Below are 19039 nucleotides of genomic sequence, written 5' to 3' on the forward strand. Positions count from 1 at the left end.
ACAAGTGCCTGCCGCTGTGCTAGGTCATCCTGCGCAGGAAACAATAAGATGCTTACCACCAAGTAGAGAGAGACAGGGCGTAGGAGGAGAAGAAGAAGAAGAAGAAAAGAGAAAGAATAGACTAATTAGCTGTCCTCCCATACAACACGACAGGCGCACAAAGAACCGTTTTGCCCGCATGCATGTAAGTCATCGGGCCTTTGGCAAGGGCGGTGAACTCTTTTGACAGGATGACATGACGATGCATCGCTTGATGGTTTTTTCTCTTCCAACTTCCCCAAGTTGCCAAGAAACCCCGTAGGGCAATGCAGCAAACTATGTCATCATCCGTGGAACGAATAAGAACCAAAAATACTATTTTTGTTCTTTTTAAACTACCGGATGGCAGTGCAAAAAAGACACATGTCATACCGGCAGCTAAGGCGAGTCGCCAAGTTGGAGAGGCTGTGCAAGTAGTCAAAGATGAGCTTAAAGTATGGGGAATCCGAACACCAACGACAACACATGTCATAACCTTTTTTTTTTTTCGTCCTTCGTTCGTTCCCCGTAGCCTATGGAGGAGAGGAGGGGGGAACCGAAACCGCTGACGGAAGAAGTAAGACGGCGCTTTCATTCTCCTCGGGTTGCATTGGGGGCCTCCAGCGATCCGGATTGGACTGTGATCTTTGCCTGCACAGCACACGCACAAAAAACGCAACCACAAAGATGCGAGTCTCGTGTGTGCTGTGTGTGCAAAAATATCCCACCACAGCGTCACACTGAGCCCGCTCCAGCGCGCTCGTACTAGTTAGCGTTTGGCAGTGTAAGTGCCTTGCGTGCAGTGCAGGGCCGCCCGCCAGAGCCTCTCCCCCCGCGGGTATGGCGTTTCTTGGCCTCGATCGATGCAAAGGCCGGCGTCGTTCGCTGGAGAAACTCGCCTCTACTGCCACGAAACTAACTAGACCAAGCACGCTACGACGGTGCAGTGGCTCGGTAGGGGAAAATGGGGTGGAGAGAAGCCGTCAGATACCTACTTCGGAGGAGGACATTAGGTCGGTATGTTCTTTTCGTCCCATCTCGGTCCCCCATTGAGATGGATTGTCCAGTGGCGCCGCACGCCGATACCTAGGCAGGCCTCCCCCGCTCGTCCCGGCCTCCGTTAGAGACGATAGAAAGCCTAATCTAGCATTTTTGCAGTATGGCGTAGGCTGCTTCCCTCCCTACTGGGAGGCTGTACGAACATGAGAGGTGCGGCAAGCGTCTAGCAACCTGCATTAGGGCAAAGGAGCGAGATAGTATCTACGTGATACCCGCTCGGAAGGGGCGAGGTACTTGCTCTGACACGGAGAGAGACATCATCTCTGCTGGGGACGGGTTTCGGCAACAAATCGCATCTTGCTTCCACGAGAAAGAATGGTGAGTTCACGAAATGGTAGACTGAAGGACCGAAAAGTATGTCTCGAATCCCGTGCGGCATGGCACCCCCAAGGGAGGGGCAAGCGTTTCCTGGTAGTCCATGTGTGTTTTCCCGCCATTGGCAAAACCTTGAGAGAAACGTTTTGACAGCGGCCGTGGTATGTGGCCGACGGCACAAACTGTCTTGTGGGTGTCTCGCTGCCGCCTCTCTTTCCTTTTCGTCATCAGGTATTCGGGTCTTGACATAGCCGGGTCGTCTAGCACTGGAATGACGGGGCGGAGGGCGGGGGACCCTGAAAAAATTAAGAGACACATCCTAAGGACAAGACAGCGCCAGTCGAGAAGCAAAGATCAGAGACATGCAGCAGGGAGCCATGATCCGGCGTGTGCACCTGCACGTACCTAGTTATCTTCGTTCTTGGTTCGGCCCAGCAGGGAGAGACACCCAGCAGAAGAAGTTCGGCTTGGGGGGGGGGCGGGTTGGGATGCTACTGGCCTGGCTACGCTCCAGGGTGGCAGTGGTAACAAAGAGACGTGAGACCCGATCGCCAACAGCGGCCACCACGGGGGTGTGGGTGTCGAGACGGAGGCCTGTCGCCAGACAGACAGACAGACTTGATCAGTGAGGGCTCAGTGGACGGCAGCAGTCTCTCTCTGTGTGTGTATGTGCTGTCCGGCCTTTGGTTTGTGCAGTGCAGTACAGTACAGTGCCTGGTGTCTTTTGGGTGCTTGCACTAAAGTCTCCCCGGTCGGAGAAAAAAAAAAGAGGAGGAGCGGGCACGGGAGTGGACGACAGGTCGAGCGAGCAGGGGTCTGCGGTGGGGTCGCGATGGGGCCTGTGATAGGGTCCGCGGCCAGCCCTAAAAGTACCCTCCTTAAATTTTGGCGCGCAGAGTTGGAGTTGGTCGGGGTCCCAAGCGTCAAGGCCGAGGTAACAAGGGTTAGGCGAGAATCATCTCTTTTGCTGTGCCAGATCCCCCGTCGCAGTTGTTTGGCGATGTGATTTGTGCCAACCGGTGTCCCGGGAACGGCAATCCAGGCAGGATTCCATTGCCTCAGGTATGCCGCCCGTCGTCACTCTCGGCGGCTCGCATTCCTCCATGGGACGGAAGAACCCAGCTCACGGGAGGCTTGCTTCCAGACTGTCGGTGACTTGTAACTAGAGGGAAGGATAGGTAGGATGGAAGGCCCAAATGCCGATTAGGTACTCCCCTTTTGCTGGCCGGATCCATGAACGAGGCTGCGGGAGACACACGCCCAAGTCGCGGCGCGATGTGTTTCATTTTCCTTAGAGCAGATCCAGCGATCGCGAGCTTATTCCGCGCGGGTAGGTAAGCTCCAGTGGCCGTACAAACTAAGTATACGAAGCAGTAGGGGACGAGGGAGGGTAGTGGATGGTAGTGGATGGATGGACGGATGGATGGTGACCACTGACCAAAGATGTCACCGTCTAGCGAGAGCGCCGGGGTTCCCCGTCCTCCATCGTCAACTCGACCACTTGAGAGCAGAGCATAGCGAGAGGCAACCCCACAGAGCCCGAGGAGTGCACCTTCAAGGCCAGGTGGTGGTGGTGGTGGTGGTGGGCAGGGGCCTTGCAAGTTGCGCCATCATCGATTCTGCACATCGTTTACCTTGCAAGTTGTTCGTGTCGTTGCTCTGCCGTATGATACTAGCTAATCCATGTCTGTATTGTCGATTCCCTGCGCAATGAAATCTCCCCCTCGGTCCCGATCTCGTCTTGCTTCATTCCACCCGGCGGGGTGCAGAGGAGCCTCCTCTTGATCCTCGCATTCCTGGTCTCCTCTCGCCATCGCCTGTTGCTCCATGTTAGACGCGGAAAGCGTACCAACGGGATGCCCACACACACACACACACACACACACACACACTACCTACCTACTGAGAAGGGGCAGGGAGGTGGGCAAAAGCCGTTTTTCATGGACATACCTAGAGCAACGAGTGAGGAACGGCGCGGTGACCGGTAGAGTTGGCAAGATGGTTTAGTCTGGTCTCACTTTTCAGCGAAGAGCATGCCGTTTGCTCGGCTGCTGCTCTGTCTGGGTGGAACGGACAGACGGACAGCCGGTCGGATCCAGTAGTGTCTTGTCAGTCAAAAGTAAGTCAGTGACGTTTTTTTTGGGTGGAGATGCCTTGGGAGGGAGCTCACCACTTTCTCTCTACCTCTTACACAGTGGGTGTGGGCAGTGGCCTTTTTGGCGGTGGCTCAGATGTACCCGAATTTGTATCTCATGTACCTCTAGTCGCGGTACGTACCTGCTACCGACGATTTTCCTTCGAGGGTGGGTCAGCGACGACGGCACCCCCTGCAACGACTCTGCCATGCCCCCCCCCCCTGCACGCAGACCTCCCAGGGGACCCCCCCTGAACCCATGTACCTCAACTCACCCTCCACCCCTGCTGCTCCCTCCTCCCCCCCTGTCCCCCATCTCGAGAGACAGTCAAAGTCAAGTCAGTAGTGGAGGAAGTACGGTACTTTGGGTACAAGCCCGACGAAATGGCTGCTTTCTCGTCTCTCTTCCTAGGTACGTAGGTACTGGACGGCCCTGTATGTTGACTGCATATCCTCTCTGTGCTTCGCCATCCGCCCTACCAGATCCAGTGTGGACACAACTCCTCCCCTCCACCCACCTGGGTCTCCCCATACAGGAAATTGTTATATGTATCGTCGAAGGCCCCCAACTTTTCCGCGATCTCATGAAGACTCCCCTCTGGTCCTGTCCTCAAACACAACATCAGACTCACCTGGCAGAGACAGCCGTCGTCTTACACACAAGAGACTCATCCTTCTTTCGTCCTCTGCCCCCTGTGTCCTCTTCCTCACCCATCCTCCTACCCAGGAACTGCTGCTTCAGTCCTCGTCCCCTCGTTTCCACCACTTGTGTGCCCCAGGCCCAGTAAATATCGTACCCCTTCGTGCCATCCCTCGCGCCAATTCGATATCAGGAAATAGAACAGAATTCCAGGACAAGCGGAGACAGCCCCGGCAAACCAAGGACAACGTCCCTCTCGCTCCCTCCATCGGAAGAACCGTTTGTTCGCGCCCCGATCGACTTGGACTACGACACTTGTCTCAGTCTAGTAGCATCCTTCCAACCTCAGCGCGTCGACAACCAACGAGTAAAGGAGAATCGATCACCAGTCCACCGTTGGACCTAAATCGTGCATTCTTACCGTGCTTTGCTGCTTGGTTATGAGATAGTCCTCCACAGGTGGGTAGAGCAACCGTGTCCCCCAAGCGCAAATCTCTTTGAGTTCACCTACCTGACACATTCCAGTGTTCCTTCCATAGCGCTTGCTCTCGAGGATACTCGGATTCCTGGAAGCTCCTTGGCTCGGAATCCCATCCGTTGCCTAGAAGGACTCGCTTCCTTCCCGTAGAGACACGTACGTGGCTTTTCAGGAATAAAGCCACTGTTGTCCGTCCCACCATGAGAAACGACCACGAAGACTTCAACGCCCTCTATCCAGATCCCATGCACGGCAACGCCTTCCCCAACGGCCCCATGGACAGCATGGGCCTCTCCCCAGATGCAGCCTACGGCTATCCCAGGACAACCCAGGAGTGCTTCCCGACCACAATGAACTTCGATCCCAACGGTCTCTACGCCGAAGTCCCATACATGTTCAACGGCGGTCACATGTCGCCGCACGCGCAACCAGAGGAAGCCGATCCCAGGGGTGCCGCTTCTCTTTCCACAGCCTCCCTGCCGTCGGCAGCATCATCAGCAGTCGGCTCTCCCCGATCCATTCACGGACAGCCGACTGGCGTGCCTGAGTGGCCAGGTCCTCAAGGTCTCGGTGTCGTCAGCCCTGGCATCGTCGGCCACGGCGACTACTTCCCCGGAGCCGACTACTCCTTCGCCGGCCCCAGCATGGATGACTTCACGGCCTTTGACTTCACGGCCAAGGCCGGTTTTGTTGGTGAGTCGACACAGATCTCTAGATCTCAAAGTTTTGGCCCTGTATCTCCGTCAATTTCGCGCATTTCTTCGTCGTCTACTGTCGTGTGCGAGCCGGCCTGGTCGATCAGTGAGTCAACTCAAACTCCCACCACTGCGTCGCCAGCCGTTACCTCGTCCCCGAGCTTCTCGCGGAGGTCGAGCCTGTTTGTCTCTCCGCCAACTTCTTATTCTTCCTCATTTTCTTCTTCTCCTCCACTCGCTCCAGTCAGCAGCTTGTCCAGTGGGGTCGACGCGGTCAGCCCCACCGGAGGGCACAAGACTGTCCGTTTGGTTTCTCCCTTTTTCTCTCAGAGCAGCGGCCATTTCATCGCTCCTCTCGATTCCTCCTGTTGGTTTTCCTTTCGGTCAATCCCGAGCTCCACACGAGTGCTGATTTGCTGACCTTTGCTTTTTTTCCCTCGGTGGATAGACCCCTCCATACTTCACCCTGACGTGCGGCCAATGGGAATGTCCGCCTTCGAGCCCACATATCCACAGCCCCCCAACTCGGGCTATCCTGCGTCGCCAGCGATGACAGGAACTGCTTCACCTCAGCTGAGAAATGGATCCTCCTCACCTCCCTTCTCCCACAACAACTTTCACCAGTACAGCCCATTTCCTGTCCCCATGGATCAAGGTCGGCGCCCGAGCATGGGCTCGTTCCATTCGAGCTACTCAATGGAGCAGAACATCTCAGGCGACGAGTCCAAGGAGAAGCAGCGATGCCCTCATCCCGAGTGTGGTAAGGTGTTCAAGGATCTGAAGGCGCATATGCTCACGCACCAAACGGAGCGGCCGGAGAAGTGCCCTATCCAGACCTGCGAATACCACACCAAGGGATTCGCGCGCAAGTATGACAAGAACCGTCACACTCTGACCCATTACAAGGGCACCATGGTGTGCGGTTTCTGCCCTGGTTCTGGTTCGGCTGCCGAGAAGTCGTTCAACCGCGCAGATGTGTTCAAGCGCCATCTGACGGCTGTCCACGGCGTCGAGCAGACCCCGCCCAACAGCAGGCGGAAGACACAGACCGCCAGCGCCAATGGCAAGAAGCTCACCGGATACGCGCCGGATGCCACTGGAAAGTGCAGCACTTGCTCAGCCACCTTCTCCAATGCTCAAGACTTCTACGAGCACTTGGACGACTGTGTTCTCCGCATCGTCCAGCAAGAAGACCCGGCTGAGGCGGTCAACGCCAAGCGCCTCGCCGAGGTGGAGAACGACCGCGAAGTTGTTGCGACCCTGGAGAAGAACCAGCTGCCGACGACCACCCAGGTCACCTCCACATCTGAGGATGAGGAGGACGAGGAGATGGACGAGGACGAGGACGATGACAAGAGCGGTGTCAAGTCCTCCACCTCGCCCGGCAAGAAGAGCAAGGGCAACCCGGCCAACGGAGTGCAGAAGTCGCGAGGCATGACGCACTCGCGCGGCGGCGTCCCTCTCGTCGGCAAGACCCGTGGCCGCAAGAACAGGCGCGACTACCCGTCGTCGTGGGGCTTTGACAAGGGCCAGATGACAATGAAGAAGCGCGTCATGGCTGTCTTTGACGGCCAGCGCCGCCTGGCCAAGGACGACCTCATGCTCTCGACCGACCATGAAGTCCGTGTCAAGCTCAGCGACGGCAAGGCATACGTCACCGACCTGGACGTTCAGACGATGAAGCGCGCCGAGGGCTTCCTTGGTGCTACCGAGGAGGAGAAGGGCATCTGGATCTCGGATGACCCGACCGAGGAGCAGCTGCTCCAGATGGCTGCCGCCATGCAGCAATAAATATCCACCACCACCGTCAACCAAGTCACCTCTGGGTGACGCCACGTAATATATACTACACGACTATATGGGATTAATGTGTGTTTTTTTCAAACGGCGAAGAGAGAATCTGGGAAAGCATATCTGGCGCGTGCGGGATACTTGGAAAGGGTCCAGGGCTGGACGATACGATATGGGCCACGACATGTTTTGTTTGGGAAAGGACAAAAGGGAAGAAGAGGTTTCCCGCGTCTTGCTTACCTCTTGGTTTCTGTTTCGTTTTGCGCACTCCGCTCGAGAGGAGTTACGATACCCTGTTTATTGCTCGCCGTCTCTGCTCGCCCATGGCATAATGATAAAGATATTCTTGTTTCAATCGCTTCGTCCTCGGTCATCCATCTTGCGTCGTGACTTGTGGTGAGGTCCAGAAACCGATTGATTCGTTGCGTGTTCGTTCCATCAAGCCTTTGCGGGTCAGTCGAAGTCTGTTGTAATCGTCATCGAAATAAGACGGCATATGAATGTCTTTATCGCATCGGAGTATCCTCGCGTCACAGGTACGGTACTGTATTGATGCAATCCAACACTGCAACGACTCGTTCGGGAAACGCTGTATGCAGTGTCAAGGTCGGGGGTCTGGGATGGGAAGAAAATGAAGAGGCCAGATGCCAGAGTATCCGTGCTCCCCCATTGCCATTGACCTTGTCAGCACTGCCTCGCAGGATTGCAAAGGCAGTGTGGCGATGCACTTGGACTTTGACGCGGCCAGAGCAGGCAAAAGAGCGGTTCGTGTTAGTCGCTTCCGCATTTTAAGCTCTGGAAAAGGAAACGGCGCCCCGCCCCGCCCTTGCTTTGCCCGGCAGGCAAGAACGGTCGCGCCTGCCCCTCCATTGTCCAATGAATTTTTGCGGTGTGGGCTTGGACGATAATGCGCAACACACAGATGAGAGGAGAAAAAAAAATGCCGCCATGATGAGTGGGCATCATTATGGTGGTGTGTTTTTTTTCCTTCGGTGCGTGCCGAATTCAGAGGCGGGAAAAAAAATCATGGCAGGACGACGAGGTCCTTTTCCAGGGTAAAGAGCTCCCTGGGAGTGGCAATCAGCTCAACCTGCGCCGATTCCAGGGTTGCCAGCGTTCCTAAGTGATCTGATTACGTCCTCGATTCGTCTTTTGTGCCGTGCCGCCAAGCGCGGATTTCGTAAGGCCAAGACAAAAAAGAAACAAGAGACACACGAAAACCGGGGTTTCCCCAGACTGGTCGGTCTGTCGATCGAGACACAGAAAACCACCCGGCCAGCCGGCGGCCGGTCCGGACACCATGGCGCTGGTCTCCCGGATCGCCCTGTCCGGCCCGCCGGCCACGGACCCGGAGGACTTCCTCTCGGACACCTTGGGCGTCGTGTTCCCGGACGACGTCATGAACCAGCACGGCGACGCCGAGCACGGCCTCGTCTACACGTCGCCGTACCTGCCCAAGCCGCTGAACCTGAGCCTCGCCGACCCGGACCAGGACGAGGACCGCCGCCTCTTCAGCCACTACCTGTGGAACAGCTCGCTGCTCATGGCCGAGCTCGTCGAGGCCGGCGCCCTGAGGCTTGGCGACGGCGACCGGGCGTCCTCGTTGCTGTTAGGTAATAGCCCCTCGGCCGGTGGGGGCGACATCGCCGCGCAGGCACAGCCTGCCGACGGTGCCGTCCCTCCTGCCTTGGCGGGCACGGGCAGCTGCAGTCCCGAGAACGGAGGGCCCGCAGAGGCGCACGCCTTCGACGTGACGGGCCTGTCGACGCTAGAGCTCGGGGCCGGCACGGCGCTGCCCTCGATCCTGGCCGCCCTGCTGGGTGCCCGCAGGGTCGCCGTGACGGACTACCCTGCCGACTCGGTCGTTCCGAACATGCGTGCCAACGTCCGGCGGAACGTGCAGGCGTCCTTCTCGCCGCTGGGCACCGCCCTGGCCGGAGCAGACCTCGTGGTCGAGGGACACGCTTGGGGCGAGGTCCCTCCCGCCGAGGGCAACCCTCTGGCCGGTGACGCCTACGAGCACGTCTTTGATAGGGTCATTGCGTGCGACTGTCTGTGGATGCCGTGGCAGCACCAGAATCTCCGGGCGTCGATCGACTGGTTCCTGGCCCGCACGCCGTCGGCACGGTGCTGGGTCGTGGCCGGGTTTCACACGGGCCGGGACAAGCTGCGGGACTTTTTCTCGGTCCCGGCCCTCGAGGCGGTAGGCCTGGTCGTGGAGAAGATCTGGGAGCGGGACTGCGAAGGGTTCGAGAGGGAGTGGGCGTGGGACTGGCCGGGCGAGGACATCACGGCCCGGAAGCGGTGGCAGGTGGTTGCTATACTGAAGAGGACGATGTCGTAGAAGCGGCAGAGCTGAGCGATATGTGCTTCATGTTTTTGTCTCATAGCCATCCATGCATTGTTCTTGCCGGAGCGACGGGTTTGTTCATTTTAGGCGATGGTAGACGTATACATGTCACTCCTGGGGGGAGGGGGAAGAATGGGTAGAAGACGGTGTAGAATGCCAGCGGGGACCGCTTGTTTATGTCTTAGACCAAAAATACCACGATCATATCACACTTCCTATCCCTTCTATTGCAACTCTTTAGGCACAAAGGCTGGCAAATCTAACGGGCGCCATCTCGCCGAACAAATCCCCGCAAACGGTCATGCAACTGCTCAGTCAGGTTAACAGCTCCGTGTGCCACGCCCTTTTTGGCGCCGCACTAGCAGGAATCACTCGAAGGACAACAGGTCCCCGGCCCCTCGTTTGCATATGACAGGCGGGAACCACATATAAGATTGATGTGTTCTCTGATCCCCCTGTGTGTGTGGTTGGGGGTGGTCGTGCGGCTGAAGAAGAGGGGGGGGTCTTCCAGGAGTGGGAGTGGAGGAGTGTGCGTGGAGCTTCAAGCTGAATACAGACCTGGCCCGTTGCATTGATTGGTCCCAGAGAGCTTTGTCCACCACAGAGCAACCCCTGCCCTGGACTTGCAGTCAGGGAAAAGGATCCAGACTGACGGAAGAAAGTGTAATGATTATTCACTTGACAACAATGCACACTAGAGCCGGGCTGGTGTGGCCGCCAATGCCGTAAGCGCGCTCGCTTGGGCCGCAGACAAAGACCATTGTATGGATTCCCCAGACAAAGTGGCTTGCTTCCTCTCGTATGCGTCTCACGAGCTCACGCCTCCTTCGGCTTCCCTGACGCTTCTGGAAAGGGTGCTGGCTTGGCGTTATGCGACGTTGGCCCGCTTTGGGGGGAGTCTTGAGCGAGTTTGCCTTGACGGACGGGACGGATGGTGCTGTCAACGATCGTGGTCATATAGCAAAGGGACACCTGCTATTCGACGGAGGAGAACCGCAAATAGAGAGTAGTCTCGATGGGTTATAGTGGAATGTATTAAGGTGCCAGTGGCGTCGGTGACATGGGCCGGGGCCGGAGGTGAGCTCTGGATCTGTCATTCGGCTCTGCTCGGGTAACCGTGTAAGTCTCTATGTCCTCGGTCAAGCCTTCTGGACAAGCTTCTTTGAATTGATTCCTTGGGACATGCATGAGGTGCTGGAAGGAAAGGTATTTGGTGCCCGAGTGCCCGAAAACAGAGCTCGCAGGTCGGCGAGGTTGCTCGTCGAACCATGGTTGGCCTCTCGCACAGAATCAGGAGCCTAATTTCTCTCCAGGCTCCGCGAAGAGGTAGTCGCCGTCTATGTATTGCGTGCTTCTTCTATCCTCAGGTAGTTTCGTGGATGAATAGTCATGCATGTAGCTGAGTCAGTAGCCAGCAAGGACCAAATCGTACGGTTTTGGTCCCTTCAGGTTATAAGGAAACGAAGTTTGACGTTTCTATCTCAAGGATTCTCGGATCGGCGATCAGTGCAATCCTAATTCATGAGCATTGGTCTCTTGCTCCTGTTTTGGTAGCGGCCATTCGGCCAGGAAGAAAGTGTCCGTCCTTCGAGATCTAGGTCTTTCTTTGCAGATCGACCAATGCCTATGTTTCGCCCCTGACGTGCTGCAATCTGTTTGTCTATTTGCGCTCTAACCCTGACAGCATGGTGCATATCCAAAGCAATTCGGTCGAGTATGGTAACAGAGTTTGGAGAAACTTGAAAATCAGAATCTTTGACCCAAGCCCCAAGTCGAACACTGCGCTGCTACTGTTGTCAGAAACATCCGCACAAGCCCCCTAGGACACCACAGCAGCTCAGTACCAGCGTCGTGGGATTGAGATCAGAGAAATGGCAATTACCAACGTATACTAGGCAGCAAAACCCCTCGAGCCTAGCATGCTCCCTTTCAAAAAGACTCGCTGCAGGAAAAGGGGAACTCCTCCTATCGTGGCACCACGCTCAACACTAAAGCAAAACAAGGTACAACTCGAGTCTACACGAGTTCCCAGTAGTGCCTTGGTGCATAATTATCTTCTGCATAGTGTTTGTGCTCCTACACAGCGCGTCTCTCCGTGCATAGCATCCGATGAACACTTCGACGCCATTGGGCCACCTTGTCTCTGCCCAGCTCTCTCCCAAACCCCAATGCCATAGCCCACCGCAATCGAGAGAAGGAAGAATATAGGAACAAGACATTTGCCGCATTACGACGACAAAGCGCGCTCCCCGCGGGACCTGTATGTACTGTTTTGATGCCCGTAACGATGCCCTTACTTCCTTCACGAGCTGTCGCGCCGATGCGACCTCGTCATCATCGCCCAACGCTTCTCCAGCACAGGTCAGAGAAAGACAGTCTCGGGAACGCAGGAGCTCGTTGTCGAGAAGAGAAGAGTATCCGAGCCTCGAAGAACTCCCAACTACTTCCAGAGAACATGGACAGATCAAATCGTCGCGTGTAGGCCATAGTGGCCAAATATTCAAAATACTGGGCACCATCTCTCCACGACACGCTCTGCCTTCCAAAACACGAGACGACCTACAATCGATGAACCGAAGGCCGACAGACTGATTCAGGAGTGGCAACATACGTTTCCAGAAGAAAAGACCTGCCAATAAGCCACGAGACTGGGTGACGATACATAAAGGCCAAGAGAACAGAACGCGGACAGAAAGACGGCTTCCAGAAATTCGTTCAAGGAACAGACAACACAACACAGGGCAGGTAGGGTAATGAAAGAAGGCAGGTACGGTAATGAAAGAAGACGGAAATCAAGTCAGTCAGACAGACCCATGGCCTTTCATGAGTCGTATCCTGTTAGATACTATGCTCAGTCAACCAGTCCATCACAAAAGTTCTATCAAGCCTACAGAGGGCAATGGGTATTTCCGTCCCCTCGTCTAGACGACCGTCCCTAGCTCGTCATATCGATGTTTAAAAGGACAACTGCCATACGTGAATCGACTCCCTCAACCTCCCATCTGCACATCCTCGCCGCCGCCGCCAGCCATCCTCCTCCTCTCCGCCGCCCTCGCGCCCATCTTCTCGGCGCCCTCCTTGATCCACTCGTCGTACGCCGCCTCGCCGCCCTCGGCCAGCTTGGCCTTGACCACGCCCTTGAGCATCTCGCCCGTGAAGCCGACAAAGTTGTACCGCCGCAGCGCGTTCTCAAACTCCCACTCCTTCCGCTTGCGCTCCTCGCGCGCCAGCGCCTCGGCGTCGGCAAACTCTCGCGCGCGCGCCCGCAGGTCCCGCACCACGGCCAGCAGGTTGAACCGGATCTCCGCGGCGTCGTACCGCGCGATGCGCCGCTGCAGCACCTCCATAACCCGCTCGGGGAACTGCGCGGCCGAGCACTCGCCGTGGCTGATGGGCGCGGGCTGCAGGCCGTCGAGCTCGTACAGCCGGCCGCGCGCGGCCGTGTAGGCGATGAAGTGGAACGCGTCCTGGGCCTCGGACGACTGCCGGGGCGCCTCGTCGGCGAAGGGGTCGCTGCGGGCGAACGAGTTGTGCGACTGGCGGATGAGCTCCGAGTTGGAGAGGGCCTCGCCGCGGAACTCGGGCGGCAGCGCCATGGTGAACTCCTTGAACTCGCCGAGCTGCGGGCCGATGTCGATGGTGCCCGGCAGGCCGGCCTCGGGCTCGTCCTTGTTCATGACGACCGACAGCAGGGCCTGGGTGCCGCAGGCGTTCTGAATGGTCTGCCGGGCGAACCAGAGGCGCTCGGCGGCGACGTGGTCGAACGAGCCGTCCAGCGGCTTCTCTGCCGTGTACGGCGTGTCGGTGGGGTACTTGAAGAGGAAGATGACGCCATAGACGGGGTAGAGCTCTGCTAGAGCGCTGGGGTCTAGAGAGATGAGCTCCTCGAACTGGACATCCTTGACCCCGAGGTTCTCAAGGAGATAGGTGAAGACTCCCTGAAGAGGCAAATCCAGTCAGTCAAATGCCAGGAAGCCCTTTTGCTGTTTATTCCGACTTCACAAAAACCACAGGCTTTCCAGATGAATACATACCGCATCCGACTCAACTGCGAACGCCATGTCAATGCCATGTCCGAGAGCTCCTGTGGCACAGTGGTGTGGTACTCACTTGTATTCCAGCCACCGCTGGCGCTGTAGTCTTGGTCACTCATTCTCTGCACCCCTGTCTGTCACTGCCTCCGCTGCCGAACGTGACAAAATTGAGAGAGCTAAAAACACCGGTTGGAAGGGTCTTTTTTGAGAGTATAGAAACCAAGAGATTCTCTGCCCAGAATTTTGTTGTCGATATTGGAGGCGGTGAAAAGGCTATTGTGAAATCCCAGAGTGACCACTTTGAGAAGTGGCGTCAAGCTTCCAGACTGGACGGTGAGGTAAGCTCGATACAGCTTTATCGATAAGGCCATCAATCCGACCATCGGTCATCGGCGCATACTTCAGCCGCTTTCGAACATTCACAACATCACAAGCAATCTGGAAAGTTCAGGCAACACAGACTGTTCCCATATCTCGGGTCAAATTCCTCGATTATGATCAGTCACTGTTGCTACACTATCGTTTTGATGTCTCCTCCTCAAAATCTCTCTTGAGCCGGTGTTTTGAAACACATCGCGTCCCACGCAACCCATACTTCGCATGTGAGAAAAAAGAAATGAAAAGAACCATCGGCCATAAATCCCAAACTGTATCTGCCACTCAGACCATGCGTGGTAGGAATCCCGTGATGTCAAACTAAGCAACCAAATAACCTCATCAGTGTATCGACACGCAAGGCGATACGCTGGACCAAAGCTGTGTGAGCTGTGTGTCTTCTTTAATCACGAGACAGGACGCTCCGACGCGGCGTGGCGATCGGCTCGAGTCCCTTCTCTTCGTGGGAAGAAGCTGATGCGGCGCGTGAATCGGGAGTCGGATCAGTGATCTCGTTTAGCTCCATCTCATCCTTGCTGCGGCGACGGTCATCTGTCCAGAACCGTCCGTTTGTGACCTGTCTGATAAACCAAGGCTTCTCGCCAGTAGGCTTGCAGGTCCAATACTCTTTCTCGTCGTAGTCTGATGGCAGAACACGACCCCTGCTGAGGAACATAACCAGCCAAATCAGAGAATTCAAACCTGCGTAAATGAAGATACCACTGCTATAGTCAGCAAGCGAGTCTACCAAGAAGTTGCAAGGGCAAGGAAAGACTCACCCAATGAGGCCATATGCAACACTGTAAGTGAAGGGGATCAGGGCCATCGTCGCAAACGACGGGATTGCATCGCCAATATACCTCCAGTTGATGCAAGTGACTTGGCGGATCATGAGGCATCCGACCTAAACAGATGGTCAGCAATTTTACAGACCGAGAACCCGGGCAAACTCACAAGGATAAGAGTACAGCCAGTGGCCCAAGGGGGGATCGAGGCCAAAATGGGGGCAAAGAAGACAGAGATCAGGAAGCAGACTCCCGTGACGATGGCTGTCAGCCCAGTCCTGCCACCCTCGGCAATTCCGGCACCGCTCTCAACGAATGCGGTGACCGGAGAGCACCCAAGGAGCGAGCCGATGGATATGAAAGCAGCATCGGTGCAGTATGCAATAGTAGATCTTGGGAAGTTACCAGTCTTCGGGTCGGTCTTGCCCGAGAATCTCGCCATCGAATAGAGGGTTGCGGTGCAGTCGATGATGTCAACATAGAGGAAGGTGAACAATGCCAGCGCGAACTGAGAGCCGTGGGGTCCCCTTAGATCCCAGATCTGAGCGTTGAGTGTGTGCTGAATCGGATTGAACGCGACAACTTGTTTGAAGAACCTGAAGCGCTCGTTTCCATCCGGTGTGTCCGGGAAGAAAGTAACCGGAGTGTTGCGACTAGAGCACAATTAGCATACGACAACATGCGATACAAGGCCGTGCGATGGATGACGTACGGCCAAGAAAGAATAGCTACAAAGCCAATGCCGATGATCATGGCTGCCTTTACTCGGAATGCCATCAGCCATGCCGTGAAAAGACCGCCGCCGACAATTCCAAGCCACAGCTGCAGTCAAGGTTAGAGTTCTTGCACTGCCAGCCGTGAAGATCCAGAAAACACACCTTTGGGTTGCTCATCAAATGGCCTTGGCACAAACCTGTATCCTTGGACAGTTGGTCGGCGCCACAACCTGCGAGAGTCAAAGGGGTCGAGGTTCCTCCGACGACAAGTCCGATTCCTGTAGAATACGAGAGGCCGACCAGAGTGAGAAGCAATCCGATGCCGACGCCACTAGCAGTCTTCAATGTTCCGGGAATGATGCGAACTAGCCATTGGCGCATGCCGGTGAGAGCCAGAAACATGAAGATAAAGCCCTCCACGAAGACAGCTGTGAGCGCAAGACCGTATGGGATCTTTCTATCCTCTGGGACACCAACGACTTGATAAGTGAAGTAGGCGTTGAGACCCATTCCAGGTCTGTTTCAAGACATCAGTGGTTGGCTTCTTGCAGCGAATGGACTTTGCAACCTACCCAAGCGCGACGGGGAGATTGGTGAGGAAACCAAAGACAATGCTAGCTAGGCCAGCCAGGGCAGAAGTCGCGGTGATCAGGTCGCGGTGAACCCCTGTAGAAGATGGTTAAAACGTTTCAATTGCATGACTGGCGTTCAATAGATCTTACCCCATTTGCATTCGAGAAACTCGTCGAGGTTGGTACACTTGAGGTCAGGGAAATCCGGCTTCTCGCAATGGCAGGGACCGCCGCTATCACTGAGGATAGAAGCCTACAGATTGTCAGATATGCCATGTCGATAGGAGATCGTTGTATATAGGCCCAGAAACAAGCACTCACATTGACAGCAATGATGTAGGCCATGGTCGCAAAAGTAGTCAGTCCGGCACGTATCTCGGTCGTGAAGTTGGCATCTGCGATCTCATCGGGCTGCAGTTGGGAGAGGAGTTAGCAAACACGCCTTCATCGGGGAGGGGGTCAGATCAAGATCGCCAGAGTATTCCTTACATGGCCACAGCCCTTGAGGCGAAACATCCGGCCAAAAGTGGTAGTGTTGACACACTTGTTGACATTGTGGAAGGCCACAGCCACCTTGCCCATTATGCCTCGACCATTGGACTGGTCCTCGGCAGCAAAATCGCGCTCCATGGCCTTTCAATCTGGCTGGTCGATATCTCAAAGGCAGAGGCCAGGCCAAGTATCAATTAAAGAGATGAGATAGTGCAGTTGATGAACAAGTCGAGAATGAGCGATGTGGCCAGACTCGGTGGTGCCTTTGCAGACTGCAGAAGAATAAAGAGAGTGTCAGTCTTCAGTCAATAATGGGATGAGACACAGCAGATGACAGATTAGTGACTGACTCTGGAGTGAAGGGAGAGTGGACAAAGAGGGGAGGAAGAGGGATAGTGAATGGCAAGTGACACAAAGTTCAACAAGATTCATCTGGGGAGCGGCATGAACCGCGTGACAGCGTCAGGGATCGTGGTGTCGGTTTACACAGACAGGTGCAGCAGGAAAAGATTGTGCTTACAGTGACTGTGGATATCTGAGATCTGGGTGAGGGAGGGTGTGGAAAGCGAGGAAACATGGGCAGACCTGAGGGTGTGAGCATCAACAAGGCCTTTGCCGCTGGATCTTGGAAGAAGGCAACAAATGACAAAAGCAAGAATAGAGTGAGCTTGAAATGCGATCTGCCTCCCTCCTCTGAACGTGAATGGTATTGAAGAAATTCAAGTCGTTCTCCCAGTTGGATACAGGCCTAAGATAGAGGTCTGGCATTCGCACCATGAACTCAGGGTGAGTAGTTTGTTTATCAGTGGCTCCGAGATTGGCTTCGAGGCCTTGATTTAATTAACACAACACTCGATCCCTTCTGGGCTTATCAGAAGACCTTGGGTGTCCAAAGGTCCAAGGAGGAGCTGCAAACTTATTAATCTCCCAGTGCAATACCTCAGTGCCAGCGTTTCTTGCCTGCCCATGAGGACAAACATCTACCTAGTATACCGATCGACGAGACTACCTTTCATTATGCAACACCTTAATTACTTGATAGAGCTCAGAGGTCAGTAGCAGCATTCTTTCATTACTGAATATTGGTCCCTGTTATCTAACCTCAAAACTCCTTGCTTTATTGCAAGTAGTATTGACTCATGAAAATCTAAGGATTCCACATCAAGAATGCTAACACATCAGTTTGGTAGATATTTGAGTGGGAAGAAGCTTAGATCACTAGGTAAAGGCCATGACACTGCCAAGTACCTAGAAAAGCGGACTTCATCCAGTGCACTAGGAGGTGTGACATATGGAAGCACAAGCCGGGCGGCTCACGCATGGCTGCAGCTCGCAACTCTGTGTGCTTCCTACATCAAGCTCCTTGTCCTACAACCCGCCATGGTTTGGCCAGTGATTGATCTGTTATCAGGCAATGGGCACTAGGGATTACAGCATGTCGCTCGTTCCCGGTGGGCAGTGGCTAAGCTGCCGTCCCTCTCTGACTCCCAAGGGCCTGCAATGTAGGATACAGCATGTTCGACAGTCTCAACAAGGCAAGTCCTCGGGGGGTCCTGTGCGGCCAGACCAAAAGCAATCCAATCATAGCCTTGATTGCCCCCCTGGCAATGGTCCTCGGCCTTGACAAACATATCTGCCCCTTCATATGAGCGTTTGCTTGCCAAGTCTCCGAGTAATCATCGACACCAACACCAACACCAGGCGCACAGGGAACAGGCACTGGGGAAGCACCCCTATATCTCTAAAATGAACAGAGCCGTAGTCGAGCATCAGGGGGGGGGGGCATGATGATGGTCGAGAACAGATGTCTCCTGTAAACAAGGTGCAAATAGGCGAAGCATTGATTGAAAATACAGCTGTGTACAAACAGGAACATTGCGGCCGAATGAAGATCTCCAGGCCTTCCTGTACCGGACCTCGCCCCAAGCCTAGCGAGGATGGCCTCTCCGACCAAGGTCTCATCCAATGTTGTCTGTGCTCTAGGTGGCGGCTAGAACATGTGTTCCTCCAGATCACAGCATGTCTTAGATTCCAGCGAATTTCATCTTAAATGCCCGGCAATCCTCCGATATCTGAGCGACTCAAATTCAAGACGGAGGCGAGTTGCAGACATGCTGCATCACAGGAAGAACTGGGCGTGATTGGCTCCTCGCTGCTTTTGCATAAAGGCATGCATCTTTTGGAGCCGCAAGCTTGCGGAGAACCCTGCAGCGGAGTCGGCCTGCATCCTGATCTTTTCCCTTTGATCGAGGCAGATCGAAGAGCCATGCAACCTGCTATTACTGCTGACGAGAGTGGGCTGAACTGGCCAACCAAAAGAAAATGACTCTGACAGAGTGAGCAATGGCAAAAAATTGTCAAGCTTCTGAACAAGGGCAGCTCTGATACTGGCTCTACATGACACTGGCTATATCTGGTCTACTGATGATGTATTGCTTGATCGATCGTATGGATGGTTTGTCTGACCCGAGTCCCTGAGGACTGGATGGACACTCGAGAAGGCCACGCCCGGGCTGGTCACGCCTATCACCAGGTCAAGCACGCAGCCGATGCGATTGTTTGCTAGGTAATATGAATGATATGGG

General features: G+C 55.1%; 3 protein-coding genes across 3 annotated transcripts; 2 read left to right on the plus strand and 1 right to left on the minus strand.

The window, feature by feature from the left end:
* Nucleotides 1–4844: 4844 nt before the first annotated feature.
* On the plus strand, nt 4845–7130 carry E0L32_004658 (uncharacterized protein; the record flags this gene model as incomplete). Its single annotated transcript, XM_031139093.1, has 2 exons — nt 4845–5337; nt 5788–7130. The coding sequence occupies 2 exons, from the start codon at nt 4845–4847 to the stop codon at nt 7128–7130; spliced, it is 1836 nt and encodes a 611-aa protein (XP_030996811.1).
* A 1300-nt stretch (nt 7131–8430) lies between these two features.
* Nucleotides 8431–9474, plus strand: E0L32_004659 (uncharacterized protein; the record flags this gene model as incomplete). Its single annotated transcript, XM_031139094.1, has 1 exon — nt 8431–9474. One exon carries the CDS (start codon nt 8431–8433, stop codon nt 9472–9474), a length of 1044 nt encoding a protein of 347 aa, XP_030996812.1.
* Nucleotides 9475–12470: 2996 nt separating this feature from the next.
* On the minus strand, nt 12471–16592 carry E0L32_004660 (uncharacterized protein; the record flags this gene model as incomplete). The annotated part of the gene is made up of 11 exons (XM_031139095.1): nt 12471–13418; nt 13515–13564; nt 14301–14614; nt 14669–14793; nt 14844–15327; nt 15387–15496; nt 15553–15907; nt 15963–16056; nt 16113–16215; nt 16284–16373; nt 16452–16592. The coding sequence occupies 11 exons, from the start codon at nt 16590–16592 to the stop codon at nt 12471–12473; spliced, it is 2814 nt and encodes a 937-aa protein (XP_030996813.1).
* Between the last annotated feature and the right edge of the window lie 2447 nt (nt 16593–19039).

This window comes from Thyridium curvatum (genome assembly GCF_004353045.1).
Source record: "Thyridium curvatum strain D216 chromosome Unknown NODE_23_length_467585_cov_82.455940, whole genome shotgun sequence".
NCBI classification, from domain to species: domain Eukaryota; kingdom Fungi; phylum Ascomycota; class Sordariomycetes; order Thyridiales; family Thyridiaceae; genus Thyridium; species Thyridium curvatum.